The 24,528-nt window shown below is 44.2% G+C and overlaps 2 protein-coding genes across 2 annotated transcripts; both read left to right on the forward strand.

The window, feature by feature from the left end:
- gtf2h4 (general transcription factor IIH, polypeptide 4) lies at positions 1 to 11,730 on the forward strand. Its single transcript, XM_082961356.1, has 14 exons — positions 1 to 157; positions 363 to 481; positions 2,213 to 2,317; positions 2,468 to 2,599; positions 2,781 to 2,966; positions 3,246 to 3,354; positions 3,725 to 3,793; positions 4,219 to 4,302; positions 5,431 to 5,587; positions 6,105 to 6,235; positions 6,596 to 6,643; positions 7,188 to 7,266; positions 9,660 to 9,721; positions 10,776 to 11,730. Exons 2-14 carry the CDS (start codon positions 366 to 368, stop codon positions 10,884 to 10,886), a joined length of 1,389 nt encoding a protein of 462 aa, XP_082817482.1. The 5' UTR covers positions 1 to 157; positions 363 to 365; the 3' UTR covers positions 10,887 to 11,730.
- Positions 11,731 to 11,775: 45 nt separating this feature from the next.
- LOC106570686 (SH3 domain-binding protein 5-like) lies at positions 11,776 to 24,127 on the forward strand. Its single transcript, XM_045695039.2, has 6 exons — positions 11,776 to 12,459; positions 13,133 to 13,195; positions 13,645 to 13,773; positions 17,145 to 17,306; positions 20,658 to 20,831; positions 21,120 to 24,127. Exons 1-6 carry the CDS (start codon positions 12,208 to 12,210, stop codon positions 21,702 to 21,704), a joined length of 1,365 nt encoding a protein of 454 aa, XP_045550995.2. The 5' UTR covers positions 11,776 to 12,207; the 3' UTR covers positions 21,705 to 24,127.
- The last annotated feature ends 401 nt before the right edge of the window (positions 24,128 to 24,528 follow it).

Below are 24,528 nucleotides of genomic sequence, written 5' to 3' on the forward strand. Positions count from 1 at the left end.
TTGCGCCAATCAGAACGCTCCTCCTTCTGGATGTATGGATCACGTGATCATCCAACATGGCTTCTATTCACTTGCTGAGAAAAACAAGATGCTGAACATTTCTGAATTTATTAGTTTATAGGAATTATTTTGGACCTTTCCGATACCCAACCATAAGGTAAACAATACAATGTCGATGTACATGGTTGATTACACTTTCTGTCTCACTTTAAAACGCTCCATTACATCCTCGTTAGCTTGCTAGCTAAGCTTGTATTCTTCAGACTTGTGTCATTATGTTAGCCATAGAAGAAACACATTTCATTCTTACTATAGTTGTCATTTGCATCTTTTTTGTTGTTGTTTGTTTTTGTCGTCTGTAGAAGATGAAGCTGCGCGTTCAGTTACAATGCAAGAACCTCCATGAGTATTTGAAAGAGTTGAGCCCTGAGATCTTAGACCGCTTGTACAATCATCCGGCCACATGTCTGGCTGTCTACAGGTACAGGATCAGTCCATTTAAACGATACTGTTAAAGTAACTGTAAAATATGACATGTACAAGTCCTGCTGTTTGCTATGCTTTCGTACACAATTTATCTGTAATGTACATATTACCGTGTGCTATTATTTAATAACATATATGGAACAGAACACAGGTTGTCTACACTTTTTTTTTTTTAGCACCTTGTAACGTATAAACGCAGCAAAAAAAGAAACGTCCCTTTTTCAGGACCCTGTCTTTCAAAGATAATTCGTAAAAATCCAAATAACTTCACAGATCTTCATTGTAAACGGTTTAAACACTGTTTCCCATGCTTGTTCAATGACCCATAAACAATTAATGAACATGCACCTGTGGAACAGTCGTTAAGACACTAAAAGCTTACAGACGGTAGGCAATTAAGGTCACAGTTATGAAAACTTAGGACACTTAATAGGCCTTTCTACTGACTCTGAAAAACACCAAAAGAAAGATGCCCAGGGTCCCTGCTCATCTGCGTGAACATGCCTTAGGCATGATGCAAGGAGGCATGAGGACTGCAGATGTGGCCAGGGCAATGAATTGCAATGTCCGTACTGTGAGACACCCAAGACAGCGCTACAGGGAGACAGGCAGACCACGTGTAACAACACCTGCACTGGATCGGTACATCTGAACATCACACCTGCGGGACAGGTGCAGGATGGCAACAACAACTGCCCGAGTTACACCAGGAACGCACAATCCTCCATTAGTGCTCAGACTGTCCGCAATAGGCTGAGAGAGGCTGGACTGAGGACTTGTAGGCCTGTTGTAAGGCAGGTCCTCACCAGACATCACCGGCAACAACGTCACCTATGGGCACAAATCCACCGTCGCCGGCCCAGACAGGACTGGCAAAAAGTGCTCTTTGACGAGTCACGGTTTTGTCTCACCAGGGGTGATGGTCGGATTCGTGTTTATCGTCGAAGGAATGAGCGTTACACCGAGGCCTGTACACTGGAGTGGGATCGATTTGGAGGTTTTTGGGTCCGTCATGGTCTGGGGCGGTGTGTCACAGCATCATCGGACTGAGCTTGTTGTCATTGCAGGCAATCTCAACGCTGTGCGTTACAGGGAAGACATCCTCCTCCCTCATGTGGTACCCTTCCTGCAGGCTCATCCTGACATGACCCTCCAGCATGACAATAGCACCAGCCATACTGCTCGTTCTGTGCGTGATTTCCTGCAAGACAGGAAGGTCAATGTTCTGCCATGGCCAACGAAGAGCCCGGATCTCACGTCTGGGACCTGTTGGATCGGAGGGTGATGACTAGGGCCCCCCCCCCCCCCCCAGAAATGTCCGGGAACTTGCAGGTGCCATGGTGGAAGAGTGGGGTAACATCTCACAGCAAGAACTGGCATATCTGGTGCAGTCCATGAGGAGAAGATGCACTGCAGTACTTAATGCAGCTGGTGGCCACACCAGATACTGACTGCTACTTTTGATTTTGACCCCCCCCCCTTTGTTCAGGGACACATTATTCCATTTCTGTTAGTCACATGTCTGTGGAACTTGTTCAGTTTATGTCTCAATTGTTGAATCTTGTTATGTTCATACAAATATTTACACATGTTAAGTTTCCTGTAAATAAACACAGTTGACAGTGAGAGGACGTTTCTTTTTGCTGAGTTTACATACATGATGATGGGACTCACATGCACGGTAAATCAGGGAGTCAGATTATCTGCTTGTTTCACTGCTTGACAGGGAGCTCCCCCCATTGGCCAAGAATTATGTAATGCGAATGCTGTTTCTAGACCAACCCCTTCCTCAGGCTGCGGTGGCTCTTTGGGTGAAAAAAGACAGTGAAAAGTAAGTCTGAGTCTGAACCATACATAGTACCTGTCCAATGCTCTATTGTAAATTCAATTAACTGTCAGGTTGTTAAATTACTGTCAGTTAACCTTTTTAGTTTCTGTAGTTTGTGTTCTAAAATGGCCTGATTTTCTTCTCTTCCTTCAGGGATCATGATCAGTGTGTGTCTGTGCTGTCTGGTCTCAGACTATGGCACAGCCAGCAGCTACAGGGAGGCCTGCAGGGAAACATTCTGAACCCCGTATTCAAAGACAACCTGAGAATAGCATTATTAGGAGGGTAAGTCAACTCTTTCATTTGTAAGGTACTTAGTATCTACAGTACATATTGGGGTTTAATATGCTAGCAGTAGAACTACCAAAGCTAAAACTTTACTTAGTGAACATGTCTTTCATAAGGCTCCTCCCCTTCCTGTTCCTCCTCTTCCTCCTCCTCCACTACTTCCTCTACCTCCTATCAGGGGTAAGTCATGGGCAGACCAGGGTGACAGTCTTGGTCCTGACAGACATGCCCGTGACGTGGAGAGTCTGGATAAGTATGCCTTGGAGCGCTGGGAGGTGGTTCTCCACTTCATGGTTGGCTGTCCCAGTGCTGCAGTCAGCCAGGACCTGTCCCAGCTCCTCATTCAGGCTGGCCTCATGAGAACGTAGGTACCACCCCACTGAGGGACCACTATGAACTCAATGTTAAACACATACACTCTTTATTTCTTGTCATTTTGTATTTTTTATCCCTATTTTACCTGCATTATTTTTGTGTTAATGTGTTTGGGATTTTCACTTTCAACTGTTCTGTTTTCCATGTATTTGTATTTTTTTTCCCCCACCACAATATTATTTCTAATTTCCTCTCTAAATCCCTCTGTTCCTCTCTTTTCCGTCCTCTTTCTCTCCTCGTTTATCCTACACCTCTTCCCCTCCTCCAGTGAGGCTGGAGATGCTCCCTGTATCACCTCAGCTGGTTTCCAGTTCCTCCTCCTGGACACAGCCTCTCAGCTCTGGTACTTCACCCTACAGTACCTCAACACGGCACAGGTAGGTCGTCAGACACCCTACAGTACCTCAACACGGCACAGGTAGGTCGTCAGACACCCTACAGTACCTCAACACGGCACAGGTAGGTCGTCAGACACCCTACAGTACCTCAACACGGCACAGGTAGGTCGTCAGACACCCTACAGTACCTCAACACGGCACAGGTAGGTCGTCAGACACCCTACAGTACCTCAACACGGCACAGGTAGGTCGTCAGACACCCTACAGTACCTCAACACGGCACAGGTAGGTCGTCAGACACCCTACAGTACCTCAACACGGCACAGGTAGGTCGTGAGGCACACAGAGGCACACAGACAGACTTCTCTCCCAGTATTATGTGCTCTTTCTTGTCCTTCTCATCTTTCAGACTCGTGGAATGGACCTGGTGGAGATTCTGTCCTTCTTGTTCCAGCTCAGTTTCTCGACACTAGGCAGGGTGAGTCTTGTAGTGCTGACGTTTCAGCTGCCTGGCGTCTTACCTGCATACCCTGCAGAACACTCAACTTTAACCACTGATTGATTTCTACACAGCATGACGTCATGTCAAAATATTTCATAGTCATTTATTTATTTATTTATTTTTATTTATTTCACCTTTATTTAACCAGGTAGGCAAGTTGAGAACAAGTTCTCATTTACAATTGCGACCTGGCCAAGATAAAGCAAAGCAGTTCGACAACATACAAAAACACAGAGTTACACATGGAGTAAAACAACATACAATCAATGATACAGTAGAAGAAAAAAAAGAAAAAAAAAGAAGAAAAAAAAAAAATATATATTTTGGATTATTAGGTCATGGAATATTCTGTTTTATAGTCTCTTATCGACTGATGTTGTCACCCCTGTCCTGTGCCCCAGGACTACTCAGTGGAGGGGATGAGTGAATCTCTGCTCACCTTCCTACAGCACCTGAGAGAGTTTGGCCTCGTCTTCCAGAGAAAGGTGAGATATGGTGGAGGAGAATTAGCAAAGTAGCTACAATTGTAGTGGACAGTCATATTTGGCGTGTGTATATATAATATAAATAAATACCTCATGTGATTTGTAATAAGACTAAGCAATTAGCCTATTAAAATGTTTATGACTCCATAAACAACATTCAAACATACAAGCAAGCATTAGGCAATGAGTTGACGTTGACTAGCAAGAATTGGTCTGAGAATTGTCTATTTCAAAGACGGATATTAAATTACTTTGTAAAATGAATGGATTCACATACCAGGCATAAAGCTTAAGTTATACAAAGCATTAACAATCATTCCAAGACATTATTCCAACCATATAGATCCTAAAGTTAACTTACAGGACAAAGCAGAAACAAAGAGAGGCTTACTGGGCCTAGAAGCCTAGGAAATGAGATCATACAACCTTCCTCCATGGACTGGAACCAGGATGAGAGAGAGAGAGAGAACAAAGACATTTAATTCCATTTCATAACATCTGAAGGAGTAACCTTTTAACCCAAAACCAACCACCATTGACCAATCAAACGATACCAAGTTTACAGTAACCAGAACACTCCCATGCCCAATCTCCACAGAGTGTCACAGCATTTAAAGGCTTGTGTGGGGGACCGATGTAAATAAGACAGAATTCCTGAGAGGACAATAAAACCTCTGCATATTTTATTTGTATTAATTTAACCTTGATTTAACTAGGCAAGTCACTTAAGAACAAATTCTTATTTTACGATGACGGCCTACACCGGCAAAACCCGGACGACGCTGGGCCAATTGTGCGCCGCCCTATGGGACTCCCAATCACGGCCGGTTGTGATACAGCCTGGAATCGAACCAGGGTGTCTGTAGTGACGCCTTAAGCACTGAGATGCAGTGCCTTAGACCGCTGCGCCACTCGGGAGTGCCTTGCCCTTGTTAAAGCTTGTAGAATTTAAAAAATAAATTAAAAATGTGTACGTGCTGTCAAATAAACAAACTAAAAATATGGTGGAAGAGCAAGATATCAGGACAGCACAGAATGGACAGACACTAATAACATTTATATCTCCTCTCACTGTCCTTATCACCCCTGGTCTTGTACCCCTACCCTCTCTCTCTCTGGTCTCCTCAGAGGAAGTCTAGAAGGTACTACCCTACCAGGCTGGCCATCACCCTGTCTGCTGGCGTCTCCGCCAACTCTTCCTCCACCGCTATGGGCGCTACCCCAGGGACCGGAGATTCAGGTTTCATCGTCGTGGAAACCAACTATCGGCTCTATGCTTATACTAGTATGTACCGATGGAAGGTCTAACTCTGCAGTGTATTGTCTGACAGTGTGGACCACGGAAACCAGAGGAATTCAAGTTTTCAGTCAAATCTCCCATTGACCAATTCAAGATTTACACCTCAACTCTGAGTTATCTGTGTTGATAGTTATCTGTGTTGATCTCCATTTAGGATTCATTCCTGTGTGTAAATCCCTCTCATTGTTTGAGATTGTAGATTTCATTTATTACTAATTTCCAGGTGGTATTGAATAGTCTTAAGTTATTTATTTTCTGTCATTTAAAAAAAATGGTTGACACTTGTTTGATAACAGGTATTTACACATAGATACAGTCATTTATGTTATTAATATATTCATAACGGAAGCATAATGTTGAATAATTAATTATTTATCTCCTATCTGTCAGATAACTGCTCCGTACTGTTCGTTTAGTTGAAGTGTTTTCTGATTTGGCTCACTCTCATATCCAGGTGGTAGTGAATTAGTGTTACCTTATTCATCTGTCTTCTTCTCCTCAGACTCTGAGCTGCAGATCGCTTTGGTGGCTCTGTTTAGTGAGTGTCTCTATCGCTTCCCTAACGTGGTGGTAGCCCAGGTTACCAGGGAGTCAGTACAGCAGGCCATCGCTAACGGCATCACCGCACAACAGGTAGACGCACACACACACACACTCCTCTCAGAAGATAGACCCTCCTCACAGCAGATAGACCCTCCTCACAGCAGATAGACCCTCCTCACAGCAGATAGCAGGTTACTTTACACTACTGAACAACATAATGGCAGCTTGGAGTTTGTTAGGTTTTGTGTTAATGGATTTCTCTGTTCAGTATATTGGAGTTCTGGGATTCACTGTTATACATGGTTGAGCTGGTTGGGAAAGTATGTATGTTTTTGTCTCTTTCAGTCTGTGTGTGTTTTAGTTGATTGTTGTACTGCACATGAAATGGTGGATTGGTGCTTCTGATGTTGTGTGGGGAAGTGTTTACGGTCAAGGTTTTGTGCTTTTCAGATTCTCCACTTTCTAAGGACCAGAGCACATCCTGTCATGCTCAAACAGGTATCTCCAAATATCAGTCTGCTCCCTCATCTGTCTCACTCTCTCTCACTCTGTCTGTCCGTCTCTCGCTCTCTGTCTGTCCGTCTCTCGCTCTCTGTCTGTCCGTCTGTCGCTCGTTCGCTCTCTCGCTCTCTGTCTGTCTGTCCGTCTCTCGCTCTCTCGCTCTCTGTCCATCGCTCGCTCGCTCTCTGTCGGTCTCATGCTGTCTTTCTCTCGCCCTCTTGTTCTCTTGTCTCTTCCGCCTCTCTGTGTTCTGTTGATTACAGTAATATCTGACTGACCTGTTTGACCCTACTCCCATGCTGGAGGTCCATTACTCCTATGTCATCCTGACATTACCATGCTAGACTAAGGTTTTGGTCCAAATAGAACGCAATTTCCTATATAGTGCACTACTTTTGACCAGAGCCCTATCCCCTATGGGCCCTATTCCTTATTCTCAATGGGCCCTATTCCCTATGGGCCCTGGTCTAAAGTAGTACACTACATAGTGAATAGCCATTTGGGACGAAGCCTACTCCAACCTACTCTCTCTGTCTCTCAGAACCCAGTGCTTCCCCCCACCATCACAGACCAGATCAGACTATGGGAGCTGGAGAGAGATCGACTACAGTTCTCTGAGGGTGAGGCTGTGTGTGTGTGTGTGTGTGTGTGTGTGTGTGTGTGTGTGTGTGTGTGTGTGTGTTTAATACTAGTTTTTTTTCATGAGCAGGTTTCTCTTTTGTCATTGTGATGAATTATGTCAGTCCCACCTAATGGTTAGTGAGATCACACTCTCTCACCCAGTGTCTCTGATCTCTGGTAAGAACCATGTGAGACGTGCCGTTAATAGGAATTCAGTTGCTGGGTGAAAAAACAGGCCGTAAGACTTCAGTGTTTTGAAATGAAACCAGTATGTGTCAAGTGGTTCAGAGTAGGTGTGCTGATCTAGGATCAGGTCCCCTCTATCCATGTTAATACTATTAATTTTGATCTGAAAGGCTAAACAGATCCACCAGGGTTTTTTCTGCATAGAAACATAGTTTTTTCAGGCCGGGTAAGTCAATCCAGTAAAAAATATATATATATATATATATAATATATATATATATATAACAACAATAGTATTTTATTTTTTCTTCAGAAAATCATTTTCGGGATGGTAAAATGTCTTCAGTATAAACTTAATGACTAACATCTGATATAGTATGTAGAAAAGATAATTGACCTACAGTGCCTTCAGAAAGTATTCATACCCCTTGACTTATTCCACATTTTGTTGTGTTACAGCCTGAATTCAAAATTGATTAAATTGATATTTTGTTCTCACCCATCTACACACAATACCCCTCATGACAAAGTAAAAACTTTTATTTTTAATTTTTGCAAATGTATTTCTGAAGGCACTGTATATATTTTAAAATAAGATCATCTTTGAGAACTAACAATCATGAGAAAGAAAAAAGAAGAAGCCTCACACTGCTCTTGTCAAAGATGCCAGAAGGACAGCCTCTAAAAGGTTCAGTCTGCGACCGTGCTATTGGCCACGGCCACCACTTAAACCCCATTTTTATCCAGAAACATCCTGACCTACTCTAAAGTACATTCTACTAGAGGCATGGCCGATTCAATTAGGGACGATTTCAAGTTTTCATAACAATCGGTAATCGTCATTTTTTGGACGCCGATTACATTGCACTCCACGAGGAGACTGCGTGGCAGGCTGACTACCTGTTACGCGAGTGCAGCAAGGAGCCAAGGTAAGTTGCTAGCTAGCATTAAACTTATCTCATGAAAAACAATCAATTGTAACATAATCACTAGTTAACTACACATCGTTGATGATATTACTAGTTTAACTAGCTTGTCCAGCGTTGCATATAATCAATGCGGTGCATGTTAATTTATCATCGAATCACAGCCTCCTTTGCCAAACGGGTGATGATTTCAAAAGCACATTCGTGAAAAAAATCACTGTCGTTGCACCAACCTGCATATTTAGTTAATATTTCCTGCTAACATGAATTTCTTTTAACTAGGGAAATTGAGTCACTTCTCTTGCGTTCTGTGCAAGCAGAGTCAGGGTATATGCAGCAGTTTGGGCCGCCTGGCTCGTTGCGAACTGTGTGAAGACCATTTCTTCCTAACAAAGACTGTAATTAATTTGCCAGAATTTTACATAATTATGACATAACATTGAAGGTTGTGCAATGTAACAGCAATATTTAGACTTAAGGATGCCATCTGTTAGATAAAATATGGAACGGTTCCGTATTTCACTGAAAGAATAAATGTTTTGTTTTCGAAATGATAGTTTCCAGGTTTGACCATATTAATGACCTAAGGCTCGTATTTCTGTGTGTTTATTATATTATAATTAAGTCTATGATTTGATATTTGATAGAGCAGTCTGACTGAGCGGTGTTCTGAGCAAGGAACTTAAACGTTAGGTTTTTTACATGGCACATATTGCACTTTTACTTTCTTTGTGTTTTTGCATTATTTAAACCAAATTGAACATGTTTCATTATTTATTTGAGACTAAATTGATTTTATTTATGTATTATATTAAGTTAAAATTCTTCATTCAGTATTGTTGTAATTGTCATTATTACAAATATATACATAAACATCGGCCGACGTAATCGGTACCGGTTTTTTGGTCCTCAAATAATCGGTATCGGCGTTGAAAAAAACATAATCGGTCGACCTCTACTTTCTACATAAGGCCCCAGTCCTGTATGTTCTCCTGCGTTGTCCAGGGGCACCTCTAGCTACTCCGCGAGGACTTACAAAGCTGATTGATTTCTTTTGGGTTTCATTTTCCTCCCACAGTAGGATGACTGACAAGGTGGCCTGTGTGTGTGATGTGTGTGTTGGATCCCCTGCTCTCAGATGTTTTGTAATCTGTGATAGAGTATTGATGTGGGCTGCACCTTTAACCTTGTCTATAAGCTATCTGTATCTTTCATTCTCTCCTCTCTACCTCCCTGTCTATCTCTCTCTGTCTCTCTCTCTACCTCTCTGTCCATCTCAGGAGTGCTGTATAACCAGTTCCTCTCCCAGGCTGACTTCGAGGTGTTGCGGGACAGAGCGCAGGTCAGATATCTTATTTTATTTTCTCTCTCTCTCTCTGTCTCTCTCTCTGTGTCAATGAACTCACCAATGAACATTATTGTCATGGGAGCAGCATGAGATCAGAGGTGTAATTACAACCTAGGACCTGGGGGACGGGGGGGGGGGGCTCTAGAGACGGGGACAATACCGCTGCTTTCTTGGGGGAGCAGGATTTGTGCTCATCAATGCCAGAGTAGGCAGCCTAGCGTTGGGCCAGTAACCGAGCTGATTTGAATCCCTGAGCCGACTAGGTTAAAAATCTTGTCTATGTGCCCTTGAGCAAGGCACATAACCCTAATTCCTCCTGTAAGTCGCTCTGTATAAGAGCATCTGCTAAATGATTACAATGTCAAATGTGCAACTGACTAGGTATCCCGCTTTCTCATTACATTATCTGACGTTAACTGTGCACTCTTATTAAATTAGCCTTGTTACAATCTTCTACACATCTTCTGAATATTTGAACTATGAAAGGGTTATAGTTCAACAATGGTAGAATACCATTACCATTATCAGCCTAACATCTGCAGGCCCTGTCACATGTAGCAACTGCTTGTCTGACCTTCTCTTCATGTCATCTATTCCCTCTCAGTACAATCTAGGTACTTTATTCATTGCTCCAGCACAGACACAGGCTGCTGCCTTTGAGTGCCTCCCGAATAGCACCCTATCCCCTACATAGTGAATATGGTGCTATTTGGGATACTACCTCTGTCTTATTACTTAAACCCCCTCTCTCAATTCAATTCAAGGGACCTTATTGGCATGGGAAACATATGTTAACATTGCCAAAGCAAGTGAAGTAGATAATATACAAAATTGAAATGAACAATAAAAATGAACAGTAAACATTACACTCACAGAAGTTCCAAAAGATTAAAGACATTACAAATGTCATATTGTGTGTGTGTATATATACAGTGTTGTAACGATGTAGAAATGGTTAAAGTACAAAAGGGGAAAATAAATAAGCATAAATATGGGTTGTATTTACAATGTATTTACTCTCTCTGTCTGTCTGTGTTCCATTCTCCAGGGCCTGGGCTGTCTGGTGTGGCAGAACGTGGCTCACAGGGTGATTGTGGTTTCACCGCAGGGACATGGCGAAGTCAAGAGGTTCTGGAAACGACAGAAGAGTCACACTTGATAACAAGAGGGGGACGAAGAGAAGAACAAGAATAAGGATCTTTTCAATTTTTTCTTTTTTTAAATTTTTTTTTACATGAAAGGACTTTTTATTTTTATTTTTCCCCGTAGAGGTGACGGTTGAATGATCTTCTGAAGAAGGTATATGGAGACTTCTGGATATACTGTACTGGATCTTGAATTGGACACAGCAGCGCAATGGCTGTAGCCTGGTGCCAGATCTGTTTGCGCTCTTACCTACTTTGTCATTGTCAAGCCAAACATGGCAATTCCATAAGGAGTTGGCAAGGTAAAACTGGCACCCAGGCTACCGTGACCGGTGCTGGGTAGGACAAAATGGAGAAAGCAAGTGCTTTGTCTCTGTTTTTGGTGGTGATATTGCCATTGTCTCCTTTTGGGTTGGTGGGCAAATAAAATTATTTAAAGAAATGTATGACTTAGCCTGCAATACTTATGCAATATGGGGCGGAAGGTAGCGGCAGGTAGCCTAGTGGTTAGAGTGTTGGGCCAGTAACCGAAAGGTTGCTAGATCGAATCCACGAGCTGACAATGTAAAAATGTGTCTTTCTGCCCCTGAACAAGGCAGTCAACCCACTGTTCTTAGGCCGTCATTGTAGATAAGAATTTGTTCTTAACTGACTTGCCTAGTTAAATAAATAAAATAAAACATTTACAAGCATTCAAATATAAGTTGGGTGTATTTCATTGCGGCGGGGAAAGAGCCATGCATATAAATGTGGGGATTTAACATGCAGGGCTGATACTATGAAATGCATTTAATGTTCTCAATGTTTTTTAATTTTATTTTAAATACTGTAATTTGATTAAATCAAACATCAATGGAACCATTTCAAAATTTGTCACGGATTATACATTTCACACCTCCAGCTAGGGCTGCCAACACAGAGCAGGGAAGAGATGGGGGGATGACATGTCATGACAAGGCAGAAGGACTGGTTTGTCTAAAGCTACAGTATTTTACTGGTTCACGCTACACCACAGATAATATGATGACGTTATCTGGCGTAAATGGAGCTACAGCTTGAGCTAGCTAGCTAGCTAGCTATATGTACCTGCAAGTTCAGCGAACTAGCAGCTAGCTAACCTTAGCTAGTTAGCCTGCCAAGGAAAGCAATGGCTTGATTACAGCATTTAGCTAGCAAACAACAGATATCTATCTAGCTGCTAGTTTAGATAGGAATAGGTGCTGATTGCAAACGTGGATTTCCAACATGTGGTGCATATAGCACGTATTTAAACATTTTATACGACTTGTATAAATTTACATTTCATATTTTGTCGAGTAAACCCCCGGGCCACAAATGGAGCCAGGGAGTTCGCGTGAAAATCCATCCGGCTCTGGGGTTCCCGAAGTGGCGGGCCTACGTGAGGAGACCCCCGGTGAAGAGGCTGAGGATGGGGACAACTGCATCCTGAAAGGAGGAGGAGATGGAGGCAACGAAAATACTATGGACAAGATGAAAACAGAATGTAAGGATGATGCTGTTACTGGGGAAAAGATTGAGGATGCTGATGAAGGCAAATATGAAGAGGAATTGGACCCTCGAATTCAGGTACGTTTTATGTTAAATTGTTTTATTGAAATTGTCCGTTAGACAGACAGTACAGCAGCCTGTACAGTATCTGACTTGTTTTATTGCAAATCCATGCTTCATACTGGTTACATGTACTGTAGGCTGCTTGACAAGTGCATACTCATCCCAGTCAATACAGCTAAATGAATAACCATGGGGAAACAAAATGTCAGTATGGCAGATGCTTGCATTATTTAGCCTAGTTATGCAACTTAAAGCCCACATCTGCATTGCAAATTAATTCCACAATTTCACAGGGATTCCTTTCATACTTATTGTAATTCAATTTATGCCCAGGCTAAGCCAAATATGAAACATTTTCCTACTCGCTTACTGTGATGAAGACCAGGGCCAATAATAAACCTCTTCCTATTCTCGCTTTCCCTCCCTCCCACTCTTTCTCACTCTCTCTCTTTACAGTTAATTCAATTTCAATTTAAGGGGCTTTATTGGCATGGGAAACATATGTTTACATTGCCAAAGCAAGTGAAATAAATAATAAACAAAAGTGAAATAAACAATACAAAATTAACAGTAAACATTACACTCACAAAATAATAAAGACATTTCAATTGTCATGTCTATATGCCGTGTTGTAATGCTCTCTCTCTCTCTCTCTCTCTCTCTCTCTCTCTCTCTCTCTCTCTCTCAGGAGGAGCTAGAACACCTGAATCAGGCCAGTGATGAGATCAACAAGCTGGAACTGAAACTGGATGTGAGTGAGCTCTTTGTAACCTTGCCTGGTCACCCAGAAACAAATGTAATGTGTCTCGAGAGGCTAGGCCTATTTGTCCCAGAACAGTGTTCGTATCAGCCACACTACCCAACACGGTGTCTGTTTGACTGAGGCCTAAATGCTAGCGCTACACTTTACATGTTTTCTTTTGGTGCACCCGCTCTTTGTTGGTGTTGACATAGAGAATGTTGTGTGCATATGGGCTACTGAGTCAGGCCTCATTTAGCCACAAGGTCCTCCTCAACATACTGTTATTGAGTAGAGGTCAGAGAGGCGGTGTGGAGAAGATGACTTTCTTCCCTTGTGTCAAAGTCTATCGCAAAGAGCTCTATTGAGGATGATATTAGTGTGATTATAGTTTAATGGTAGCATATCATTTACAGTACTGAGCTATGAGGTTAACTGGTGAATGTCTCTCTCTCCTTCAGGATGCTAGGTCCAGCTACAGGAGGATCCTCACTGACTCAGCCAGGAAGCTCAATGCTCAGGGCTCCCAGCTAGGCACCTGTATCGAGAAGGCCAGGCCCTACTACGAAGCCCGCAGACTAACCAAAGAGGTTGGCGTGTTTCTGGGGGGTTGTTTGTCGGACTGAATTTTAATATTATCTTTGGTATGACAAAATATCCATTTAGTTAACCAGCTTCTGTCAACCTACATTTACAAATCTTTTTCCACATGCATAAATGTGTAAAAAACATTTTCCTTAAGATGCTAATATGAATTTAACCTCCTAAATTGTTATTTTGGGCGTAATACAAGGGAGCCGCCTAATAAATCATCCTTATTGATTACATAAAACATTTAACCCTTGGTGAAACCTGGCACGCGTGACAGTCATGTTTAATCAGCGTTGTGAAGGGTAATTCCAAACGAATGGAACTGATGGAAATTGTAAGGATAACCGTTAGGGATCTAATTGAAAACCAATTAAGCAAATAATGGATTGGAAATTTGACCTGATTAGCCACAACCAACCTCACGGCCAATCAAATCAAATTTATTTATATAGCTCTTCTTACATCAGCTGATACCTCAAAGTGCTGTACAGAAACCCAGCCTAAAACCCCCAAACAGCAAGCAATGCAGGTGTAGAAGCACGGTGGCTAGGAAAAACTCCCTAGCAAGGCCAAAACCTAGGAAGAAACCTAGAGAGGAACCAGGCTATGAGGGGTGGCCAGTCCTCTTCTGGCTGTGCCAGGTGGAGATTATGACAGAACATGGCCAAGATGTTCAAATGTTCATAAATGGCCAGCATGGTCAAATAATAATAATCACAGTTGTCGAGGGTGCAACAAGTCAGCACCTCAAGAGTAAATGTCAGTTGGCTTTTCATAGCCGATCATTGAGAGTATCTCTACTGCTCCTGCTGTCTCAAGAGAGTTGAAAACAGCAGGTCTGGGACAGGTAGCACGTCCAGTGAACAGGTCAGAGTTCCATAGCCGCAGGCAGAACAGTTGAAACTGGAGCAGCAGCACGGCCAGGTGGACTGGGGACAGCAAGGAGTCATCATGTCAGGTTGTCCTGAGGCATGGTCCTAGGGCTCAGCTCCTCCGAGAGAGAGAAAGAGAGAATTAGAGAGAGCAATGCTATGAAAATGTAGATGAGAAAAGTAGAAAGAAGCTGGGTGGTCTAATTTCCTAGACATGTACAGTACCAGTCAAAAGTTTGGACACACCTACTCATTCAAGGGTTTTTCTTTATTTTTACTTTTTTCTACATTGTAGAATAATAGTGAAGACATCAAAACGATTAAATAACACATATGGAATCATGTAGTAACCACAAAAAAGTGTTAAACAAAATACAAATATATTTTGATATATTTGTAGCCACCCGTGGCCTTGATGACAGCTTTGCACACTCGTGGCATTCTCTCAACCAGCTTCAATCAACAGGTGTGCCTTGTTAAACGTTTTTTGTGGATTTTTTTTCCTTAATTCCTTTGAGCCAATCAGTTCTGTTGTGACAAGGTAGATAGTATTCAGAAGATAGCCCTATTTGGTAGAAGACCATATTATGGCAAGAAACGACATTCCATCATGACTTTAAGACATGAAGGTCAGTCAGTCTGAAAAATGTCAATAACTTTGAAAGTTTCTTCAAGTGTAGTAGCAAAAACCATCAAGCGCTATGATGAAACTGGCTCTCATGAGGACCGCCACAGGAAAGGAAGACCCAGAGTTACCTCTGCCGCAGAGGATACGTTCATTAGAGTTACCATCCTCAGAACTTGCAGCCCAAATAAATGCTGCAAAAAAAACACTACTAAAGGACACCAATAAGAAGAGACTTGCTTGGGCCAAGAAACACAAGCAATGGACATTTGACTGGTGGAAATCTGTAATTTGGTCTGATGAGTCCAAATTTGAAATTTTTGGTTCCGTCCTCCGTGTCTGAGACGCCGAGTAGGTGAATGGATGATCTCTGCATATGTGGTTCCCACTGTGAAGCATGGAGGAGGAGGTGTGATAGTGTGGGGGTGCTTTGCTGGTGACACTGTTGGTGATTTATTTAGAATTCAAGGCACACTTAACCAGCATGGTTACCACAGAATTCTGCAGCGATACGCCATCCCATCTGGTTTGGGCTTGGTGGGACTATCATTTGTTTTTCAACAGAACAGTGACCCAAAACACACTTCCAGGCTGTGTCAGGGCAATTTGACCAAGAAGGAAAGTGATGGAGTGCTGCATCAGATGACCTGGCCTCCACAATCACCCGACCTCAACCCAATTGAGATGATTTGGGATGAGTTGGACCGCAGAGTGAGGGAAAAGCAGCCAACAAGTGCTCAGCATATGTGGGAACTCCTTCACGACTGTTGGAAAAGCATTCCAGGTGAAGCTGGTTGAGAGAATGCCAAGGGTGTGCACAGCTGTCATCAAGGCAAAGAGTGGCAACTGTGAAGAATCTCAAATATAAATTATATTTAGATTTGTTAAACATTTTGGTTACTACGTGATTCCATATGTGTTATTTCGTAGTTTTGATGTCTTCACTATAATTCTACAATGTAAAAAATAAAGAAAAACCCTTGAATGAGTAGGTGTATCCAAACTTTCGACTGATACTGTAGATGTTACGTACGTGGATGTCTATTCAGGAGACAACTAAGCACCTTTTGTGATTTATTATTCTGTCCGTAACACAGTTGCTTGGTTCGCCTGCCACACGTCTGACTGTTATTGAGCGAGACTGACCGTCAAGGGAACTGTGTCACAAAAATGATAACGGGTGTTCAAAGTGAAGCCGTCATCAATCTTCACCTGACAACCATAAACTTTGTTCAACCTTGTGCCTTCCTCCGGGCCCCGCCCCCTCCTGCTGGTACAGCCTATCTCAGGAGACTGCTCTGTCCTGCCCTGTGATTCTGAGTCACCTTGACTGGGTCCCAAATGGCACCCTGGTCCTGGTCAAAAGTAGTGCACTATATAGGGAATAGGGTGCCATTTGGGATGGATACTTTGTCTCCCCTTCTCCCTAAACCAACACGGACAAATCTTCCCTCTCTCTGGCTTTGACATAATTCTCTAGAATGACTAGAATACGATCAGGATCACCTATTTTTATGTTTCACTTCTCTAGGATTTGTAGCTGTTGCTGCCGTCTTGTTTTATAGCTGGTGATGGGGAGACTTCCTGTTTTCCTCAGTGTCCCCTCCACCGTCTAGCTCTTGATTTTAGAGGCTAATCCTGACTTCCATTTTAAATCAGATTTTCACTTAGTCATGGATTGATGTCGATGGGAATTACATTTGAACTTTACCGTTAAGTCAGAATTCGCCCCTTTAGTAATTGGTTCGTCGTATGATTGGTTGTGGTGTCTCTGTTATGAAACTATTTATGGATTGTGTGGTCTCTTACACTGAACTATGATTGGTTGTGTGGTGTTCTTTTACTGAACTATGATTGGTTGTTGTTTTCATAGGCCCAGCAGGAGACGCAGAAGGCAGCGCTGCGGTACGAGAGAGCCGTCTCCATGCATACGGCTGCCAGAGAGATGGTGTACGTGGCAGAGCAGGGGCTCCTAGCAGACAGGAACACTCTGGACCCCACCTGGCAGGAGATGCTCAACCACGCCACCTCCAAGGTACAGACAGAGAGAGGGAGAGAGATGAGGCAGAGGAGGGGGTCCTCCAAGGCACAGGAAGAGACAGAGGTCCCGTGTGGCTCAGTTGGTAGAGCATGGTGTTTGCAACGCCAGGGTTGTGGGTTCGATTCCCACGGGGGACCAGTATGGAAAAAAATGTATGAAATGTATGCATTCACTACTGTAAGTCGCTCTGGATAAGAGCGTCTGCTAAATGACTAAAATATATTAAAAAAAGGAAAATGTAGAGGAGGGGGTCCTCTAAGGCACAGGAAGAGGGAGAGGAGGGGGTCCTCTAAGGCACAGGAAGAGGGAGAGGAGGGGGTCCTCTAAGGCACAGGAAGAGGGAGAGGAGGGGGTTCTCCAAGTTACAGGGAGAGGACAGGTCGTAGCTATGGTAGGACAGGACCAGACCAGGTGTCAATTTTCTCCTTCTAACCAGGGACTCATTCAGACGTGGTACAGCAGGTGAGGGGTTAATTACCAGGTAGAAAATAAAACCAGTAGTAGCTTAACCCACCAGTCCTGGAGTTGATTATCTCTGCACTAGACAATCACTAGCCTACTAGTGGCTTAACCCACCAGTCCCGGAGTTGATTATCTCTGCACTAGACAATCACTAGCCTACTAGTGGCTTAACCCACCAGTCCTGGAGTTGATTATCTCTGCACTAGACAATCACTAGCCTACTAGTGGCTTAACCCACCAGTCCCGGAGTTGATTATCTCTGCACTAGACAATCACTAGCCTACTAGTAGCTTAACCCACCAGTCCTGGAGTTGATTATCTCTGCACTAGACAATCACTAGCCTACTAGTATCTTAACCCACCATTCCTGGAGTTGATTATCTCTGCACTAGACAATCACTAGCCTACTAGTAGCTTAACCCACCAGTCCCAGAGTTGATTATCTCTGCACTAGACAATCACTAGCCTACTAGTGGCTTAACCCACCAGTCCTGGAGTTGATTATCTCTGCACTAGACAATCACTAGCCTACTAGTGGCTAAAGCTATATCTGTGGTAGACAGTGAATAATGGTAGAGGGGTCCTGTGAGAACTATCAATCTCTTCACCCACAAGATTGTACTTGAATAAGGTCCAATGGAAATGTGAAAGCATTAAGCCTCCTCATCAGTCTGGAGTGGAGGTTTAAGGCTACATCCCAAATGGCTCCCTATTCCCTACACACTACACTACTTTTGACCAGGGCCCATAGGGTAGTAGTGCACTACATAGGGAATAGAGCACCATTTGGGTCAGTGTCAGATGGCCACATCAGCTATTTATTATGTAGCCTGAGACGGCCAGCGTGGCGCAGGGAGACGAGCACTCTCTGTGCTTAATCAATGATAATTAATTGGAGGTTGGATGTCCTCATTCTCATGCAATGGAGCTCCGCTGTTCTGTTCTGCTATGGAAGTGACTCGAGTGAGCCACAGTGCACTTAGCATGCATATGTGAGATTGAAGAGAGGGACTCTCACCCAGGTATTATCATCACCAAGCGTCAATCTAACAGTTGGTCGTGATGTTGATGGCTTAATGCTGCTCTGTTCAGAGGGTGAGTGTGAGTGATACAGGGCCTTCGGAAAGTATTCAGACGCCTTGCCTTTTAACACATTTTGTTAAGTTACAGCCTTATTCTAAAATTGAGAAAAATTACAATTTTCTTCCTCAATCTAAACACAATACCCCATAATGACAAAGCAAAAACAGGTTTTTAGAATGTTTACAAATGAAATAAACAGATACCTTAATTTACATAAGTATTCAGACCCTTTGCTATGAGACTCAAAATTGAGCTCAGGTGCATCCTGTTTCCATTGATGATCCTTGAGATGTATCTACAACTTGATTGTAGTCCACCTGTGGTAAATGCAATTGATTGGACATGATTTGGAAAGGCACACACCTGTCTATATAAGGTCCCACAGTTGACAGTGCATGTCAGAGCAAAAACCAAGCCATGAGGTTGAAGGAATTGTCCTTAGAGCTCTGAGACAGGATTGTGTCGAGGCACAGGTCTGGGGAAGGGTAACAAAACATTTCTGCAGCATTGAAGTTCTCCAAGAACACAGTGGCCTCCATCATTCTTAAATGTAAGAAGTTTGGAACCACCAAGACTCTTCCTAGAGATGGCCGCCTGGCCAAACTGGGGGATAAGGGTCTTGGTCAGGGAGTTGACCAAGAACCCGATGGTCACTCTGATAGAGCTCCAGAGTTCCTCTGTGAAGATGGGAGAACCTTCCAGAAGGACAACCATCTCTGCAGCACTCCACTAATCAGGCCTTTATGGTTGAGTGGCCAGACGGAAGCCACTCCTCAGTAAAAGGCACGAGAGCCCGCTTGGAGTTTTCCAAAAGGCACCTAAATGATTCAGACAATGAGAAACAAGATTCTCTGGTCTGATGAAACCAAGATTGAACTCTTTGGCCTGAATGACAAGCGTCACATCTGGAGGAAACCTGGCACCATCCCTACAATGAAGCATGGTGGTGGCAGCATCATGCTGTGGGGATATTTTTCTGCGGCAGGGACTAGGAGACTAGTCAGGATCGAGGGAAAGATGAACGGAGCAAAGTACAGAGAGATCCTTGATGAAAACCTGCTCCAGAGCGCTCAGGACCTGACTGTGGAGAAGGTTCACCTTCCAACAGAACAATGACCCTAAGCACACAGCCAAGACAACACAGGAGTGGCTTTGGGACAAGTCTCTGAATGTCCTTGAGTGGCCTAGCCCGAGGCCGGACTTGAACCCGCTGTGCAGCGACACTCCCCATCCAACCTGACAGAGCTTGAGAGGATCTGCAGAGAAGAATGGGAGAAACTCCCCAAATACAGGTGTGCCAAGATTGAAGGGTCATACCCAAGAAGACTCGAGGTTGTAATTGCTGCCAAAGGTGCTTCAACAAAGTACTGAGTAAAAGGTCTGAATACTTATGTAAAATGTGATATTTCAGTTAGAATATTTCTAAAAAACTGTTTTTGCTTTGTCATTATGGGATATTGTGATGTCATTATGGGATATTGTGTGTAGATTGATGAGGCGGGGAAAAAAACAATTCAATCACTTTTAGAATAAGGCTGTAACGTAACAAAATGTGGGAAAAAGTCAAGGGTTCTGAATACTTTCCGAAGGCACTGTATGTGTGAGGTAAAATAAGGTATTCTACTCTTGGTTGATTTTTCTCCTTGTAAAAGTGCCAGTGTGTTGATTCTGGTGATTGATGTGGAAAGAGGCACCTACAGAGTGAGGCTGGCTCAGGACGGCTTGATGTCAAAGGGCATGACCGACGGCTGCTAATTGTGTGTGCGTGCGTGTGTGCGTTTGCGTGCTTGTGTTTCCCAGGTGAACGAGGCAGAGGAGGAGCGGCTGCGAAGTGAGAGGGAGCACCAGCGGGTCACTCAGCTGTGCCAGGAGGCAGAACAACGAGTCCAGACCCTCCAGAAATCCCTGAAGAGGGTCATCGTCAAGTCCAAACCTTACTTTGAGCTCAAGGCTCAGTTCAACCACATACTAGAGGTGAGTAGCCTTGTCCCAACCAGAATGGCCCATAGGACAGGAGTCTATATCTGAATAAATTCAAGAACTGAGTCCACTATTATCTACGGTGTCCCTCAAGGTTCAGTGCTACAACCGTTCTCGTCCTGATGGACATGCTCCCGCTCGGCCAGATCTGACATGTTTTCAGCAACACATGGCCTGCTACGTTGGACCCGTACGCGTAACCTTTGCACAGCGTGAGACGCTCCCATTGATTTGAATGACCAGGGCATAAGCAGCTTACTGTCTGTTTTTCTTTTCTGACAGGAGCACAAGGCGAATGTGGTGCAGCTGGAAGAACGTGTCGCAAAGGTGAAGATGCGCTACTCCGTCGCCCTGCGCAACCTGGAGCAAATCAGCGAGCAGATCCATGCTCAGAGGGGGCGTGTCCGAGCCACCAGGGCCCACCCCGTAGCCTGCGGTGGGCGGAGCTCCCCAGTGGGGGCGGAGGCTGAGGTCAGAGTTCAGGTTGGAGGAGCCTGTGGCAGAGGAGGAGGCTTGGAGGAGAAGGACTGGGCTGATGGAGAGAAGACCAGGCAGTGGGTGGAGAGACACAGAGAGCAGGGCTGGGGACACAAGGAGAGGGGAGAGGCAGGGTCAGACTCCATGTCTGACATCAGCCTCCAGACCATCGCCTCGGATCTGGGGAAGTGTGACTCGGTGGAGCACCTGGGGGATCTGAGTGACGTGAGCAGCCTGATGGGAGAGGACTGGGAGAGGGAGAGGGACCAGTCCTTGATAGCTGAGAACAGAGACAGAAGATGGGAACCCCAGGGCAGAGGAGAGAGTTGTGAGGGATGTGAGCAGCCTGATGGGAAAGGACTGGGAAAAGGAGAGGTCCTTGATAGCTAAGAACAGAGACGGGAACCCCAAGGCAGAGGAGAGAGTTGTGAGGGACGTTGTCATCCCCACTCCAAGGCAGGATAGATTGGAGGAGGTGAGGGAGGCGATAGGGAGAGAGAGACAGGAGAGCTTTGTCAAGCAGCACCACAGAAGTGTGAGTTTGTGAGTCCAGAAGAATAGAATGGACCGGTGAGTGATGACGATGATGAGGGATCAAATAAAGGAATGAAATAGGAAGGTCGAGATCAAAGAAAAGACATGGAGATTGTAGAAGTTCTGGTGTTGACACTGAGTCTGAGTCCCAAATGGCACCCTATTCCCTATATAGTGCACTACATTTGACCAGAGCCCCCGTAGGTAATAAGGTGTCATTTGGGACACTACCTGCATCATTGTGACACTGCCTGCATCATTGTGGCAACTGCCTGCATCCTTGTGACACTGCCTGCATCCTTGTGACACTGCCTGCATCATTGTGGCACTGCCTGCATCCTTGTGACACTGCCTGCATCCTTGTGACACTGCAGAGGGGAGTAGCAGAGGGGAGTAGCAGGGAGGAGTAGCAGAGGGGAGTAGCAGGGAGGAGTAGCAGAGGGGAGTAGCAGGGAGGAGTAGCAGAGGGGAGTAGCAGGGAGGAGTAGCAGAGGGGAGTAGCAGGGAGGAGTAGCAGAGGGGAGTAGCAGGGAGGAGGGTGGCTGGTGCATCATGAATAACAACGTGAGACAGACTGCGTCCGCGCGCGAGAGAGAGCAGAGGAAGTGTTAGGTGATTAAACTAGGTCCCTGTGAGAATTGTCATTCTCTCATGACAAATCCACTGAGGCCAAGCTAGTCTAAACACAGTGCTGAATGTAGATGCAGAGACAACATAACTTAGGGCATACACTTACTCTACTGACCGTTTCACATGCGGGAGAAATTTACACAGCAACTCTTATTTTAGGAATGCTGTTTTTATGTTGCCTTTAGTGTCTGAATGAAGGCCTTTTTCCATATTGATTGAATTACCACATAATTTTTTTTTTTTTTTTTGGCTCGTCCTTGGAATTAACACAAGGCGTTAATGCAAGCGATACTGCTCTCTCTCTCCCTCTTGAGTAGAAATCCAAAAAGGAATATGATTATCATATTTTAATCACCTTCGGATAAGAAGTTCATAATTTTTTTTTAAAATAAAACATTTTATTTAGTTTGTAGACCAGTTTTATTGTTTTTACCCCCAGTAGAATGTTCTGGAAATGTTCCCAGCAGCTAGAGGACCAACGACTCCTCAGATACCAGACTGTAGAGAGTGTCTCTGTCACTCGCATTGATTTAACACTTCCACAGTGTTTCTCTCTCTGACCTTTTCACAATCCCTGTTTCTGTCCGGAAGAAATGTTGTCAGCTAGCCTGGGGCCGCGTCCAATATTACACCCTATTCCATATGTAGTGAACTACTTTTTTTACCAGGGCCATTTGGGACCTATCCAAGATGTTACACTGCATGGTGGGAAATGGTTCTAATTAACTCCTTTACTATTGTATACGCTATAAAGAACAGGTTTTGACGAACATCTAAAATAAGATTTTAATTTGACTCAAATGTATTTTAAGTGCCCTTAGCCGTCCAAATTATAACATATTCTGTAAGAGTTTAACGCGCAAATAACCCCTGTCTATGATGAAATTTTTTACTAATCAAGGAATCTCAATTCTAACCATTTATTATTACATTTCTTAACTGTCTTCCTTGAATAGTGAGACTTTTTTTGTAAAGTCTTTTAATTGTTTTAGATTGAAATACTTTGCCAGTCTTTTACCGTAGTTAACACTGTTGAAACATTAACTTGCATTTGGGTATTTTATTAGGATCCCCATTAGCTGTTGAAAAAGCAGCAGCTACTCTTCCTGGGGTCCACACAGAACATGACACATAATACAGAACGTCAATAGACAAGAACAGCTCAATGACAAAACTACATTTTTTATTTATTTAACTAGGCAAGTCAGTTAAGAACAAATTCTTATTTACAATGACGGCCTAGGAACAGTGGGTTAACTGCCTTGTTCAGGGGCAGAACGACAGATTTTTACCTTGTCAGCTCAGGGATTCAATCTTGCAACCTTTCGGTTACTAGTCTAACGCTCTAACCACTAGGGTACCTGCCGCCCCTACACTCTAACCACTAGGGTACCTGCCGCCCCTACACTCTAACCACTAGGGTACCTGCCGCCCCTACACTCTAACCACTAGGCTACCTGCCGCCCTACACTCTAACCACTAGGGTACCTGCCGCCCCTACACTCTAACCACTAGGGTACCTGCCGCCCCTACACTCTAACCACTAGGCTACCTGCCGCCCCTACACTCTAACCACTAGGGTACCTGCCGCCCCTACACTCTAACCACTAGGGTACCTGCCGCCCCTACACTCTAACCACTAGGGTACCTGCTGCCTCCTCTACACTCTAACCACTAGGGTACCTGCCGCCCCTACACTCTAACCACTAGGGTACCTGCCGCCCCTACACTCTAACCACTAGGGTACCTGCCGCCCCTACACTCTAACCAATAGGGTACCTGCCGCCCCAACACTCTAACCACTAGGGTACCTGCCGCCCCTACACTCTAACCACTAGGGTACCTGCCGCCCCTACACTCTAACCACTAGGGTACCTGCCGCCCCTACACTCTAACCACTAGGCTACCTGCCGCCCCTACACTCTAACCACTAGGGTACCTGCCGCCCCTACACTCTAACCACTAGGGTACCTGCCGCCCCTACACTCTAACCACTAGGGTACCTGCCGCCCCTACCCTCTAACCACTAGGGTACCTGCCGCCCCTACAC

Source organism: Salmo salar, chromosome 14 (assembly GCF_965601325.2).
Source record: "Salmo salar chromosome 14, fSalSal1, whole genome shotgun sequence".
NCBI lineage: Eukaryota > Metazoa > Chordata > Actinopteri > Salmoniformes > Salmonidae > Salmo > Salmo salar.